Source organism: Triplophysa dalaica, chromosome 18 (genome assembly GCF_015846415.1).
Source record: "Triplophysa dalaica isolate WHDGS20190420 chromosome 18, ASM1584641v1, whole genome shotgun sequence".
Lineage (NCBI taxonomy): Eukaryota > Metazoa > Chordata > Actinopteri > Cypriniformes > Nemacheilidae > Triplophysa > Triplophysa dalaica.
Window position 1 is genome coordinate 7,884,353 of NC_079559.1, and position 16,839 is coordinate 7,901,191.

At 38.0% G+C, this 16,839-nt stretch overlaps 1 protein-coding gene across 4 annotated transcripts in view; it reads right to left on the minus strand.

Annotated features, from left to right (window-relative positions):
• The window catches only part of LOC130407246 (nephrocystin-4-like), a 121,272-nt gene that overhangs the window by 91,027 nt on the left and 13,406 nt on the right, over positions 1-16,839 (minus strand). For 3 of the 4 annotated variants that reach the window (XR_008904595.1, XM_056730005.1, XM_056730006.1), the window contains 4 exons: positions 11,554-11,723; positions 11,002-11,066; positions 6,329-6,478; positions 2,925-3,061 (listed from right to left, as the gene is read on the minus strand). Coding sequence is in view for 3 of the 4 variants with exons in the window: in XM_056730005.1 (XP_056585983.1) it covers positions 2,925-3,061; positions 6,329-6,478; positions 11,002-11,066; positions 11,554-11,723 (522 nt within the window). In the remaining variant the exon portion in view is untranslated. The remainder of the gene's footprint in view (positions 1-2,924; positions 3,062-6,328; positions 6,479-11,001; positions 11,067-11,553; positions 11,724-16,839) is intronic. The other variant, XM_056730007.1, reaches the window with a different exon arrangement.

The window sequence follows — 16,839 nt, forward strand, 5'->3', positions numbered from 1 at the left end:
GTGACACTGATTATAATTTCACTACTTCTATTTTCCTCTTCCTCAGCTTAAATCTGTCTTTCTATCTCTCTCTCTGTTCAGGGGATGACCAAAGCGGTCTGTCTGCAGTGTGTAAATAATTGCAAGCGCATGAGCGCATCTGTCAAACATGGTTACTGGGGTCTAGCCTCCACACACACACACAACCAGACCGAGCAGAGTGCTGACAGCCTTCACAGATCCACATAGCTCGAAACACAACCCCACAAGAATACAAAACACTGTCTTAAAAACGGTCAGGAAACCAGTGAGCAGGCTCGCAGACTGCTTCATACGCTGCCAGGTAGAGATGCTCTTGGGTCAACATGGTTTGTTCACTCTGGATCAACATTTTGGTAGAAAAACCTTATTGCCACCCAAAACCATAACTTGTCTCTGAAATCAGCATATGAACTGTAAACGTATCCCTCAAATCTGATTGGTTGATTTAGATTTACCCCAGAACATGTCTAAAGATCACTTGTATAATAAGAATTACAATGCACAGTACAAAGTATTGTATGGTTGAATATTTGAGTCTTTTTTTATCAGTATTAAACTGAATTAAAATTAGATGGGTTTGTTTCTAATGAACTTGCCGCAGTGCATTATGGGACTGCCTTCTCCTCAAATGATACAGTACATGTAAAGCTGGCTTTGCATTTGGCAGGAACAGAGCATTTGTCACATCATATGTCACTCTCTTTATTAGATCATTTTAGATAATTATTCAAATGGGGAGGACATGGAACATAACTCCAAATCAAACTAATTACTAATTTGTGCTTATTTGATGGCACTTCTTATCCAAAGCGACTCACATCCTAACTAACCGTGACATAATTAACTGTCATGGGAAAAATCAAATCTCTATCAGCAGGAATTTGAGTAAATAATGACTTAATAACATTAATAACATGACCATGACTTTATAAGACTTGAAATGTAGCTCGCTAGTCATATGAACTGCTTTTTACAGCTTGACTGCCACTGGTCACCATCAAACTTTCGTTTTATGGAAATTTTATTTCATTTTAAAGCCAACAGAATTTGTTTTTGTTCTAACTACTATCGACAGCATTACTCGCCAAAACACTGTAATGACTCATGAATAACTTCAAAGGTCTCAAACCCTCAACTTTTAGGTAACATACCCAGATCTTAATCCAAAAGGCCAGCCAAAATACCAAACATCAACCTTGTACTTTCTGAGCTTTTTAGGGTCTCTGCTTCCTCTTCGCTCTTGCTTTGTTTATTTGGATCTTCATTATGGAACAACAGGAGCAGATGGTGTTTGTGACTGTAGAGAATTTGAGAAGGTTTATAATGTGTTTGTGAGGATTATCTGAGAGAGGCAATGATCTCAAAAAGCAGGAACACAGTAAATGAGTCATCATGTCTCACTTCAGTATGTCATAATATAACAAAACCCATCACAGATGCTGGAAAAGCAGTCAATTATTGGAAGCAATGCCACTGAAATCAGCGGTTCCCATTATAAATGACATTATCCAGAATGTTTTCTGTCCATTATATCTGCTTGCATACGTAAAGTTTTCAAAAGTCTAACATGCGGAACAGAATAAAACTGACTTGAGAATAAAGGTCCTCTTTGGAAAAGTTTGAAACATTAATACTGCTTTTGACAAATAGTGCCCTTAAAGTGTAGTTCTGAAGAAGAAATGGTGACAAAACACCTGAGAAATACAACACCATAAATTTTTGTTTGCTGGTTGTCAGTAAGAGATGACTGATTCATTTGATTATACCTAAAACTGCTGAGTTGTAATGCTGAAATTCGTCTTAATGATAAATCCATAACACATAAATGTCCAAAAAAAACCACATTAATTCTCTCTAGTGATAATTGTTTCTTCAAAAAAATAGAAATACATTTACATAGTACCTCAGTATGATATAAAACCATGTTTTGTTTTAAAGGGGTCAAATGGCGTGAATGCGTTCTTTTCTGTGTCTTTGGTGAACCGCCTCGTGTAACCACACCCCCACAAATCTACGTCAGTGCGTGGTATGATCTGAATAAGACCGCCCAAATGTATACGCAAGTAAGGTGGGCGTACCTGTCAGTACAATTGCTTTTGAACCTGATGTTCCAAATATGGGACAATTCCGTCACCGACCAATCACTACGCACTGGTTAACTGGTCAATCATAGCATACATCGCTTTTCAGTGCGATGAGCTTTGTAAAAAATCTGCGCTTTTCAGAGAGGCGGGGCCAAGAGGAGCTACAAACATGCACGGTATGTGGAAAAACGGCGTTTTTTAACCTTAAATCGTGTATACACATTACATTACATCTAAAACAAATGATAATATTCATTTTGGCCGTGTCATATGACCCCTTTAAATCATACATTGGTTTTGGATAGAACAGAGTAATGCATTAGATCATTACAAGTAACAACAATTACCCAAAATGGCCATCAAAAACAAGCTTTTGTCGATGGACTACTGTTCCAAATGAACCTGCTGTCGTGTTATCCGCTCTGTTTGTGACCTTGAACATGCAAGGTAAAGGTGTTGTAATATCAAATTCTAACAATGACTGCTACATGAACTTTTGTGACAGTAAAAAAGTACAAAGTCACTGTAACACACTGTAACGTACAAAAAAGTACTCAAAAATAACCTCTTCAGTTTTTTGAAACACGCTACAAGCCAAGTTATCATCATTATTAATGCTTCAAACCATAGACGCATAATTTTACTCAGTGACAGGTGAAGTCACCACTCTCTTTTGTTTTATGTAAGAAAAAAGTAACATAAACAAGTAAATGACAAGCGAATATTGATTTCTTAGCAACTGCTTCTTGAACAAGTGTAACGTGACTTGAATGTGCATGTATTGAGTGAGCTTGAAGGTTTGGAGGTGTCGTGGCTTACTGTATTCTGGCAGTCTTGGTTGAGCAGCTGGAGCAGGTCAGTTTCGAAGACCTCCACAGAGGGGAAAAGTGTCACACTCACAGCCTCCAAAATACACGAGAAACTGTTCAACAGACGAGGCTTCCGCAGCGCGTCTGCTGAAACACAAAGAATATAAAGTTACGTTCCTCGTTTCCTGTAGGCGCAGCCAACTCCATCCAGCCATTTTATTATTTTCTTTTATATTTAATGGCTATTCAATTTTGACAGCCTTTCGGCAACAAAGGATTTAATTAGACAGTAAAAAAATAATTATCAGCGCACTCCAGAATGCCAGTTCCTCTCACCAATGGCAATGAAATCAAATACGAAAAAATGTACAAAAAGTATTGGATGGCAAAATCGCTAGATATGCACCAGAGAGTTTGACGCCTTCCAAAAACTGAGAAAATCCTTGCAGTCGTGGCCAAAGCGATGGAGCTCCATGTGGCCCAAATTCTCTTTCTGATCTTAAAGAAGAAAAGGACCAATGATAATTTTTCATTTTGAGTACGAGTCTGGCTGCACCATCTCAGGCACATTTCCTCCAGCTGAGATCTTTGGCTGGCCCCATTTCCGCACTCAGCAGGGGTCTCGCAGAGAACCGTTTCAAACATTGTCTATTGAGAAAGCCTTCTGCATATCCAAGCCATTGGAGCCAGTGTTTTTTTTTTTTCAAGCTAAAAATTTAGCTCACGCTAGATTCTATTCGAAAACATTCAAGCATTTTGAAAATGGTCACGTCGCTTTGTGTTAGTGTAGCGTGACTCTCAGGATTCGCCAAATGAGCTAAACCCATGGCGATGCTAACCTGCGCGCTTGGAAAAAAGAATCAACCTTGATGTTTTATTCAGACATCTAACAGCAAGAGGAAAACGTTATGAAAAAACTAACAGGTTGAGAAAACATCCTCTATAATTCATTTCTAAATAAATGCATCTGTTACACAGCATTAACCCCTATAAATGCCTCCTATAATACACAAGCATTCCCTTCCCAAGAGGTTTTGTTGATCATTAACAAAACATGTAAATTGCACACGTGAATTGTTAACCTTTGCAAAGATTTCCATTTGATTCTGATCAGATTTTAGAAAGCGTCATTGCAAAAGATTTGCTTTTCACCTACAGGGATAGTTTAGCCAAAAATGAAAATTCTGACATTATTTCCTTACCCTCTTGTCATTTCAAATCTAAACGATTTTCTTTCATTGTTTAAAGATTTTAAAGAATGTTGATAGACGAAAACCTTTGGTCCCTATTGACTTGCATTGGTTTTGTGTCCATACAATAGATGTCAATGGGGACCAATGGTTTTTGGTTACCAACATTCTTCAAAATACCTTCTTTGTGTTCTGCAGGATTGAAATCTCATGAGGGTGAGTAAATAATGACAGGATTTATGTTTTTGATTGAACTACTCCTTTAAAAAAAGCGACATGAGCCTTGCATATTGGATATGTCATTACTTTCTGGCCTGAAACTAATTGAAATTGATTTGGGATGTCAGGTTTGTCGCCTTCGCATTATCTGGCAAGTTTATCAAATATCTTATTTTTCCCCCACGTCTCGGAGCCCAAGCGACAGGTAACGTGCGGACTAGCAGACAGCAGACTCTGTGGTTTGTCTGAGTCACAACCAGAAGAGTTTTGCTCTCACAGATCACTCAGCCATACACAAACACAGTCTATCACAGTTTAGCCTTAACACACTCGCACAGTCAGCCACTATCAAAGCCAGAGCCGAAGAGCTCAGACATTTACCCGCAGACACAGTCTATTACCTCAAACACACTGCACACCTACACTCAACCACACACACACACACAAAGCCATGCTTATCTGTACGGCACCACTGAGGCCTGACATCCCAACAAGTGGAGCATCGTCAAGACATTACAGCATACAAACCACTCCAGCACTGCAACTACAGAGGAAAGCATACCAGGTTGGATAGGGAATGGCTACGGAGGAAGAGGAAGTGATATCAATGAAATGTGCGTACTGAAATATTTGGCATCTCTGAGACAACCCAAGTGTTCAAAAAGAGGACAAAATGACTTCCTTCTTGTCGATCATTTTGAGCTTTCCAGCTCATATATGAGAAGCAGGAAGTTGTGTAAGCCTTTAACAATATTTGCTTAAGTTTCTCACTATTTGTTAAAAATCCTCTTTGAGCTGTTTTGCAGTTCACATAAATAGTCCTAAGGCATGAACAGACTTTTTATAATGTCAAACTTTTAAAGTAGTCTTTCAGTTAATACAAGAAACATTATGCATAATAATAATAATACTATAATTATATTATAATATTATATATATCATTGCCGGAGTGAGGAGACGTCCTGCTGTGTCCTGCTGTGTCCGGCACTGATATATATTATATTATATTATATATAATTATATTATCAGACATCTTTTTCTTCAACAAAGCATTAAGTATGTGAACCAAAACCCGCTTAGATGTGTCTCAAAGCTGTTTGTTACAATCAATTGCCAAGACAACAGGGAAATTAAAGGTGATTTTTCACTTACATGCAGGTAAAAGAGAAATTGAAATGGTAAAAATGTGCCTTTCATAACACCCAGACCGGAAAGGTTCATAATCAGACAGAATATATTACTTCTGGATCCTGGGACGAAATGCTTTGGATCATGTCTTATTAACCGTATATTAACAGTCGGGGGGAAATTTCTCCTTTTCTACTTTGTATCTGTGTGTAGGCCCTGGAGAATGCAAAATATAGCACTGAAACATTTTACATGCAGTTCAAAGAGATACCTGCTCCAGAGGAACCTCATTTCTGCATCTGCTCATAGGTTTATAATGAGCGAGACAGAGAAAAAGGTGGGGGGGAGATAAAAAGATGGCAATGGAATATGCCACTCATTTTCTCTCTGGATCTGGACTGCGATCATGGGTCACGCTCCCAGTGAGATATCTGGAGTACTGGAGGATTATCCCAACATTGTGCTCGACTTCCAATCCCCTCTCCACTGCGAAACCCACCACGGTTCATTAAAATCGTTCATAAAGTCTGTCTGTGCCCGTTGCTGAAAGCTGCTCGAACAGAAATCCAAGAGGAGATGAATCATAAACAAAGCGCAGTGAGACGGAAGAAGTTGAGAGAGAGCTGAAACGTTTTTTCTTCAAGGCCAAGGCTTCACTTGTGACCCGATTCTGAAGCTAATCAAGGAAACGTCCTGAGAAGCAAATAGAGCTCTTTAGCTGCTCTTTCTGCTGTCTCCATGGCAACACACATTCTCGGTTAGAGATGAGCAGTTATGTATGTGATTGTTTTATAACTTCGATCACATTAAGGTTGATTTAAACAGCGACTTCTGTATTAAAAGGTTGAACATAGTGGGGCATTGTGGGTAATCTTACCTGTGCTGTCTGGCACCACACCGGGGATGCCCTCATGTCCAGACACCAGGGTGTTGGGTGGGAGCAGGTGCATGATGGGAGTGAGGGCTGGGTGTGGCTTAATCGTGTATAGCAGCTGACAGCCGTCTATCGGTGATAACATGGCATTCACTAAAAAGAAAGAGAGAAATTACAAGAAACTTTAAGGAAGACATCACAAAAAAGCCAACTGGATTTTCTTTTCTTTATTTAAGTGCTACTTGCCCCTGTAAATCTACAAACACACAGTTGCTATGTCAAGTCATATTGCACAATACATTGTTTTAAAGCAGCTTTTTGGTTTCAGAGTTGTTAGCACACTTTTTTGTGGTTTCAAAGCTGTTGTGGTGGTTGCAAGGTAGGGGCTTAACACTTTTGGAGCGCTATAGTGTCTCTTAAAAAACACTTACTGTCCACTCAAGTTAACATATAAAAAAAAGCATGCACACAAAAAATCATAAGGTTCATAAATGCATGCATGGTAAATATTTATAGTATTCTGGTCACAAAATATGGCTCAAGTAACTTTTTTAATAACAGATTTGAAGTATCGTTCACGCAAAAATTGCTTTCTTTTCAATGCCACGTTATCTTCTATGGCTATGTAAAGGATGAGAGTCTTGTTTAATAATAAAAAATAAAAGTAAAGATGTTTAACATTCACTTTTTCTAAATACTGTGAGGCTACATTTAAATTTACTCGATCAAAAACTTTTTCAAAAGTATCAACAGAACAAAATAAGTCCTCACAGGGCTATAAGTAATACAGTCTAGTAGAATATACTCCTGATAATAAAACATTGTAAGTTTCGAGTGACCTATTCAAGATCGTGTGACTTGATCCCAGCGGTTATCAAAAGGATTTATATTAGGGCTGTCAAACGATTAATCGAAATTAAGGTTTTTGTTTACATAATATATATCTGTGTGCTGTGCGTATTAGTTTTGTATTAATAAACACACAAAAACACATACTTGTCTATATATTTAGGAAATATTTAAATGTATTAATTATTTTTTTTTATTTATTAATTGTTATATTTAATATTTTTCCTAAATATATGCATTTATGTTTATGTGTTCATAAAAACAACTCTAATATGCACAGTACACGACATACAGTATATTATGTTAACACAAACTTTTATTCTGGATGCAATTAATCACGATTAATCGTTTGACAGCCCTAATTTATATATATACATATTCAACATCAGGAAGCAAACATAGAGTTACACTTCTCCAAGTGTGCACCTCTGTTACCGTAAACAGAGTATACTGTCAAAACAAACCAAAAAATCGTATTTGTATTAAATTAATATCAACCCACGGTTTACACACTAAAAAGTAAGAACATTTTTCTCTAGGAAAGAAATGATTTTCTAACATACAAGAGCAGAAGCAGAGAGTTTCATTTCATGCTAGAGTCAACCACAATATTTACTGTTTGCTTGCAGTCTCTACTTTAATATAATTTCAACACACTTTTGTCTACTCTCTCTGATTTCCAAATGTATACTCACAGCAGAGAATGGCTACAACGTGAAGCAGCACTCTATTTCAGCGTGCACTTTGGGTCTTATTTTCTCAAGAAAAGCATCACCAATGTGTCAAGGTACCCCACTGATACTGAATCTCACAAAGGCCAGAAAAGAAGTCTTGTGTAAGCACTTACAAAAGTCTTTAAGTTGAAAGACATGTCAAGAGAAAAGTTACCACTGTTCTGTACAAGTTTTTTGTTGGTTAGTTGCACTGTACATGTGAGGAAGAAAGAGTGAGGTGGTGTGAAACGAACATTGAAAAACGGTCACCTCTTCTGTCCTGTACTGTGCCGTTAAAGCCGAGCTCTAATTTTTCATTAGGCCATTTATCCCAGTCACATATACACATAGACACACATTCCGCTCCATTACTCGGAGGCTGGATTACATAGAAGCATGTGTCTCTGCCTCGATCTCTAAAAACTGGTTGATTCTGGAAGGAATGGACATGTGTACGCACCTGTTTGCATGGATGTCAGATAGTGATACCTGTGTGTGACACCATGTGATGGAATACATATTATAATTCAGACAGCAAACGCTACACACAAACAAACAGAAATGATTGGATAATTAGCAAAGATATGACACTAAAACTGCATGAAAACAAATACTTTAAATTTTATGATGTTTACAAAGACTAAATATTACATTACTATATTTTGCATATGTGACTGCTGCTACATATGGCAACTATAAATCCACAACTGCACTTTTTCTGAAAACCATATCAATGTAATAATTCATATTCTGCATAAATGCCATCATCAAATATTCTCCAAAACCTATGTTAGCTATCTAGATAACTTTGATCTGGAAGCTTTTGTCCAATCCTACTTACATTCTGAAGCACTAATATGAATATGTTATGTAACTGCCAGAAAGCATCCACATCCGTTTCATCAGCCAAACTCGTTGTAATTCATCACAATTGCTTTTTGCTTACTGTGTGCTGTTCTGCTCACAGTTAATAGCTGCTATGAGTGCTGCCATCCTAATGGTTAAGGATCAGTGCTTTTAAAAGACAGATCACTGGTTCAATAGGGCTACAAAACAGTTGAAATTACAGTCATGGGTCAGACTGTACAGTCACAGTACAACAAATTACATTAATAACATTACTTAATAACTACACTGCACTTTTATTAGCAGATAAAAAAGCATTACCAAATAAGTAATTTTCAGATTCAGTGTGTGTCTGTGTATTATAAATCTGTATTGCAAACGTAATTGTTTTTCGCTTCATTTTTTAGCCCGGTGCATTTCGCTCATAACCGGCTCATCTTTAATTCAATTCTATTTAATTTGTTTGAATGACACATAAAGACGGGAAATCGCTGCAGTTACAATCTTTAAAACTATATTGATTCACTCATAATTCAAGATTCAACCTGAAATCTAATTTCTACACCATCCACACAGCTTTGTCTTTTCGGTGCTATTTTGCCTGTGATTTTGTAGAAATGACTAAGCTACTGTGCTTGTCAAAAGCACCCATCTACAAACACCGAAGTGTGTCAAAATAGACGTTCTAATCTTCAGAGATGAAAAACTGCTCATTCATACCCTCGTCTCTCCCTCTGTCTCTTTTACACAAATGCGCGCAGACAAAGACATATGCCCAGACAAAAACATCAAATGGATGCAAAATGTTAGCATGCAATGTGTGCCAGCTTTGTCTGCCAGTGTCGTTTACACGTCAACTATGCCAGTGGATCTCAACCAGTGAATTGCAATCCAAAAACAGGTCGCGGGTCGGATCTGGGAGGGTTGCACTGAGACCAAAAATCAATGCTGACAGCAAATAACGTATGAATCTAAACATATTGTTGTGCATGTGTAGGAAGAAAAGCTAGAATTAGATGCAATTTTATAAAAATTGAATCACAGGAGGTTGAGGGATTTTATCCAGTGCAGGCGACAGAACGTATCCCATGTGAGTGTTTGATCCATGACCCATATGAAAGCACATCTGTGTGTATGTTTGAGCTAATGTTTGTGTGTGTTTGACGTGAAGTGTGATCTGAGAGCCTCCCGTAGCCGAGAAACAGCAGGACGTCTCCTCACTCCGGCACTGAGAGGCGTAATTGAGACAGAATGGCAGGTAGCAGAGAGATGCATGGTGAGGAGAAGCTGAATTCAGAGAGAATTTTAGATCAACGTTGTTCCCTCGCCACATCCCCAGCTAGACGCCCTGCAGATACATGAACCACTTCCATACAAAGCTCATCAGTCAGAGACGTTAACATCCAGCTAAACTCTAACTGCAACGTCCACACCGTAAAAATAACTACTGTAATCTGAAACTTTTTGAGATTACACGATTTTAAACATACCAACACCTATTTGTTCACAATAGTCCCTTGAAGCACAAAAATATACAAGGTCGAAAGCAAAGTGATTCCAGGTTATGAAAAGTCTGTAGAATACAACATAAAAGAATCCTCTGCAATTAAGTCAACTTCATAAAACAGTTTCAACAGTCTCGAGAATCGCAGGGAGTCCAACTATTTTCCTTTAATTCACACATTTAAAATTCTCCTTTAACAGAAGCAGCTTGTTCACCTTCGGCATTACGCAAGCACGAAAACACCTGCTAAAATTCTCATGATGGAGATTATTTCCTAAAACAAACTTTGAAATAAACAGTCCTAGGGCACTTTGCAATTAACAGAAAATAAGGGCAAGTTGTCAGATTGAAGCGATGAAACACGATTTCCACATAACTATCATCGCGAGACATGAAGTCAGCTCTAACAGCTATCCATTACTAAGCTCTTCCTGTTGTCTACATCTCAGTTGGACTCCTTTGAGACCATGGCAAGAACATGTTCTCTAGTGTTGAATTTCGCTACATGGGTTTTCCCAGAAATCAGGGGTCGGATCAGTCAGGCTTTCAAAAGCCTGCAGTGCTGTAGAGTGAATCACGCCGACCAAACAACTAGCTAATGTTCTGAAAGAAAATATTGTCTATCTATACAACTACCTAGAAGTTTATTTATGATACTATATTTTACAATTAGCTAATATTCATGCTGATAACAAAATTTAGCTGTCATTTTTAACTTTGCATTTAGTTGAAATGTGCATCGTGAACTGCGAGCCTGCACTTACACTGCTGAGGGTCTTTCATTGCTGGGTGCAGGAGGGCTCTGGGGGTCCCACTGAAAAAACTCATCCTGAAAAATAATGATGATGATGGTAAAAACAACCTAATAGATCTATTTTATTACAAAAGTTAAAATGTCATTACAAAAGACACAAGAAGTATAATTTTATCAGCCCATTTACAAAAAGGTGTTATTACAATATTGTTCAGACTCTAAATTGTGCCTAGTAGATCTGTTGCTTGGCAACAGCAAACCGCATTTAGTTAAGAAACTATATCACAGTTTATTCCGTTAATCATAAATAATAAATGAAAGTCTTACACAATTTTAGTATCGAACAAAACCCCTTACCAATAGTGAAATTTCTGTAATCTACAACCTTTCATGAATCATATCTAATTCTGTTATGTAGAAGAAGAAAAAATTACAACCAACTAAGAAATCATTGATATGAATGATTAATTAAAGACTCTACGGTCTAAAAGAAAAAAATACACTTTTCTCTCTAAAACACTGAAGGAGCCACACTTCAATGCTCTAACGTGGTGACCATTACCTGCCCTCCCCTTGAGAGAAGCTGCCATCAACATGACCTGTGAAGAGCTGGAGGAGTCCGAACCCTGACCCCACTGCATTCTGGGATCCATCTGTCTTGGGAGAGAGAGACACCAGCTCTACCACTGCCACCACAGAGCTCAAACAAAGAGAAGTGTGGAAGTAAACCACCTAAAAGAGAATAAAAGAATGCGATGAATGGACATGCTGCGGATTTCTGGACAGGTTGTCAGGGCATTGCCACATACTGCTTGCTATGTTGCTAGGGTGTTACTCTGTGGTTAATACTTTTTTTCACCCATTTTTTGTATGTATTCATTACTTTAGCAAACATAACAATGTGACTTCTTATAGAAAGTTGTACAACCTGAGTTTCCCTTTTATGTCTGAACAAAAAGCACAGGATGAATTATGCATCAGGGGTATACTACAGGGGTTACTTAGGGGTTTGGAAGATCCCCCTACCCTATATGAGCAATAGTAATAGTAGTAATACATGCTTTAGAAACCAGTGATAGCAGCAAAAACAAAAAGAACAGGTGAGAGGGTGAGAAAACAGAGAAAAACAAAAGGTTGTGGATGTGAAACATTTTTGCAACTGTAGGAATCGGTGTGTAGGAGGTAGATTGGTCCTGTAGCATCACATTATCAGAGGAAACCAAGAGCTCTGTACAGAGAACACAGAGGTCTGAATGTAATGATTTGTTTAAAAGTACATGTAGTCATTGTCTGAGTGCATCTTGGGTAAATATCTCACTGGGTTTGTCTAAGAAAGTATAAACCATCTTACAACATTCAAACACCCCTCTCTTTTCAATTTTGCACACAGACTGCAAATTAGGTGGTTAGCCGAAGGAAATATGTATTTCCCAGAATAGCAGTGTTTTCCCATTTAAGGCTTTGAAGCCAAATGAGAGATGGAGGCACCTATTAGCAAGTCTCGCAACCGCTGATCAAGTTTAACGATTACAGCAAACACCTACTTACATTGTAACAATCAATGGCAGCGGCTCTGATTATGCCGAAAAACTGGGAAAAAAACTATTGTATACAAACATCAAAGACAAAATTCTGCGAAATCTGCTGAAAACCAAAGCACAATCAATACCAGCATCCTGCAAATTGAGTCGTCTTTACTTAGAGCATTTGTATGCATAATCCTAACAAGATTTCACATTCAAAAACATATAAGACTCTGTCCTTGTGGATGTAACATTCTTAAATGTGCTTATTACCATATATGTTGTGATATTTGATGGCACGGAAAATAGATTAAGTGCTGTAAGTAAAGTAACAGAGAGGTGCTTGCCCAAGCAAAACTCACCACCACGATGCTGGGATGTTCTGGGCGGTTGCCAGGGAATTGCTAAGCAGTTTCTAAAGTATTCTAAATGGTCTGTTCTGGCTAGTTTATTTTACTGTACCAAGCCAACCGAGCCCACATCTCTACATATGGCTTGAGTCACAACTGCAATGACAGTACTAAATGTCATACATGAACACAGTAGAAAAATGGCTTTTAACATGGGGTTTGTCAGTGTGTTTGTGTAGTCATGTGGATGAGAATTCACATTAAATCTGTAAAATCTGACATTTCTACTTCAGTGAGATGTTCTTCTATAAATAATAACCTGTCATGTTACTGTCAGTGCTTTAAATCATAAATGTTTAACGCTCCCAAATGCACTCCAAACCCTCCTAAAGATTTAAAGGTCCAGTGTATGAAATGTGGCGGCATCTAGTGGTGAGATTGAAACCAATGGCTCACTCCACCCCTCCATTTCAAAGCACTGTGGTGGCTGTCACAAGACTAAGATGTCATCAGGTTCATGCTTCATTGTCAAAGGAGAAAACATATTTACAAAACAGAAAAGCAGTTTGTCCATTTAGGGCTACTGCAGAAACAACATAGCGAATACCGTGCAAGCAGAGCCTTGGTGTATGTGGATAGATATAGTTTATTCTTAGGTAATAAAAACATAGCGCTTCATCATGTAACGTCTTTATACACCTCTGAATACATAGTTCTGTATATTATATTGGATTTCTGTGCATAGATCTTCCAAAAAATTACATATTGCACCTTTAAGGGCGTCCATTTTGAAATCAGTAACAAACAGAAGTATTCTGCCTGATTTTAAGCAGTGTGAGTTGAGCAGGGGACCACAAGAGCTCCAGCTAATTTTGGGTTATGTGGGTTGAAAGGTTTTTAAACTTGGAACTAGTTGAAATTCAGAGCAGAGGTCGTGCCATTGATTGAATTCGCACCACGGGCGGACGAAGTAGCATCCGATAAAACACTGGATCACACCGAGCAGAATTCAAGCAAAAACAATGAAATGGATATGACAGAAGTGCTTCCAGAGTACACTGGGTCAGTATGTGGTAGCACAGATGCTGTACTGCGTTTGTAATGTTTGACCCTCAGAGACCGAAACACTGATGGTGATTATGTCATTTCTTCCTGCCGCGTGAAAAGTCTGGTATGAGTGAAGTATGAGTGAAGTTGGGTTTTTCGAGATCATAAAATCTGCATTTTAGAGTAACTTTTTAGAGATGTCTTTCCAGCGAACTAGAAAGTTCAAATGTGTACATGTTTATGTCATAACAGCTCTCTTTAAAGGACAGTTCAACCAAAAATAAAAATTCTGTCCTCATTTATTCACCCTCGAGTTGTACAAATGTCTTTGTTCTGATGAACACAGAGAAAAATATTTGGAAGAATGCTTGCCACCATTGACTACCCTAGTAGGAAAAATGACAATGGCAGTCAAAAGTGTGTTCAACAGAAATAAGACATTTATAAAGCAAGTTTTCCTACTATTGTAGTCAATAAAGTAGTTAAACTAAGTCTAATTGTTTGGTTACAACCATTTTTCCAAATATCTTTCTCTGTGTTCATCAAAACAAAGATATTTGTACATATTTGGTACAACTTGAGGGTAATTAAATGATGACAGTTACAATTTTTGAACTGTTCCTTTAAACATCTGTGATTTTATGGTTTACTTACACCACTTATAAAATGCATAGTTAGATAAAAGCCAATTTTTGTAAACACTTTACAGCAAGTCAAGGCTGAGACTAGAAGAAAAGCTTTACTAGAGCCTAAATTGTAGAATATGCTGCCAGCAATCCAAAGATTGCAGGTTCAATCGAGGTTCAGTGAGTCTTCTGAGGTTTAAAAAATAGTTGACCCAAAAGTGAACATGTTATTGGCATTTACTTGCCCTCAGTGTCATTTCAAACCCATGATTTATTTTTCACCCATGTAACATAAAAAGAGAAAATCTGAAGTATGATGACACTTGACTTTTGTCCATGCAATCAATGCGAATGGGGACTGAAGCTGTCGGTTACTAACATATCTTTTGTGTTCCACTGAGAAACAAGTCATCCGGGCTTGTAACAACATGAGGAGGGCTAGAATATGATGACAGAATTTTATTTATGGGTGAACTGCACCTTTACACAAGTTCATTCAATACAATTCGTCTAGCGTTATTGTTTCAAAGCAACGCAGAACATAGCCCATGTAAAATTCTCAAACAAATGAGCGTTGCTGATCATTCCACATGACAAGCTCTTGTTTTGTTCTCATTCTGAACTTGATATCAACTGAAAAAAGAGTTGAACAAACACACTTGCATGACTCTGTCAGAGTTTATTCTCTTGCGGAGAGATTGATTTGCATTTTGCAGCTATTCAGCTCATCGGGCTGTTTGGTCTAGATACATATTCCAATTCAAGAGAAAGGTCTAGTCTCTTTTGCTCTTATCTGCTCTTGGTGGCACAGACACAGATGGAGATTCACATAAGAATATATTTTAAATCCATTTCTTTGCGATACACACATATGGAGCTAATAAGCAACACAACTTTTAAGGGATGGTTCACCCAAAAATGAAAATTCTGTCATCAATTACTCGCCCTCTAGTTGTTCCAAATCTGTATTAATGTCTTCTGTTGAACACAAAAGAAGATATTTTGAGGAATGTAGGAAAGTGTTCTGGGGCACCTTTGACCACCACTGTAATTTTTCCTCCTATATTAGTCAATGGTGCCTCAGAACTGTGGGTTGCTTACATTCTTCAAAATATCTTTCTTTGTGTTTATCAGAAGAAAGAAATGTAAACAGGTTTGGAACAACTAGAGGATGATTAATTTGTTACAGAATTTTCATATTCAGGTGAGCTATTCCTTTAGAAACACATCTAATTCTACAAAGCGGTGAATTCCTATTCAGCTTAATTTAAACAAGGATTCTAATATGTCTGTTTTTAATAACTATACTCAAAAGAACGATTACGCCATGACCCAAATATAACATCATATTACAAGTTCGCTTCTGATTCCCACCACTTGTTTTGATCAAACCCTGTACGTTTTCAGCCCATTTTAATCACTTGAAATAAGCATATGTGCATAATAACTTAAAAAACATTTACATTTACATTTAGGCATTTGACAGACGCTTTTATCCAAAGCGACTTACATTGCTTTATCCTATACATTTTACATAGGAATTTGCAATCCCCTGGGATCGAACCCACAACCTTGCGTAGTTAACGCAATGCTCTTACCACTGAGCTACAGGAAAGCAAAAAAAAACATTGCAAAGAAGCCTTATGTGTTTTTAATATGAGCCTACGCTTTTGTTAAGACATTTCTTAACGTTTGCATGGCCAACCCTCGCAAATCCAAAATGTGAATCACAGGCCTGAATTATCTAACCTCGTCCAATTTTCTTAACCCTGTCTCTCATTAGCGGCTAATAATCTGTAAACTGTGAATCGGTCCGACTGTGAGGCGACAACATGAGCTGAAAGATTGGAGAGGCTGACATTTCAAAAACAAACACTCGCGGCACAATCAAGACTCCTAATTATTCGCCAATCGCCAACCCTCTAAACCCACATAAAACTAAATGGGCTTCAGATTTTCAGCAGAGGAGAGGCCGAAATCATCACAGAGAGCTGGCACTCTCGCTCTTCACTAGCCACCCCCTCCTTTGGGGGACGTCTTCTGATCCTCTCCGCCAGAAATAGTTTGCACTCATTCAGACACCCCCAAAAACAAAGACAACAAATCATTAGTCAGAAAATGGAAAAATCACAAGCACCGAGTCCTAGTGGTGCTTTATAATACGATCCAAAGCAGAAGGGTGGAGGTTTCTAGAGGTTTGGGTTTGGCTACAGCTTTGGGATCACAGTGAGAGGGATTATCAGTAGGCCTTTTTATGGGTTCATTAGGTGTCAGACATTTGGAAGTACAGAGTTCAAAATGC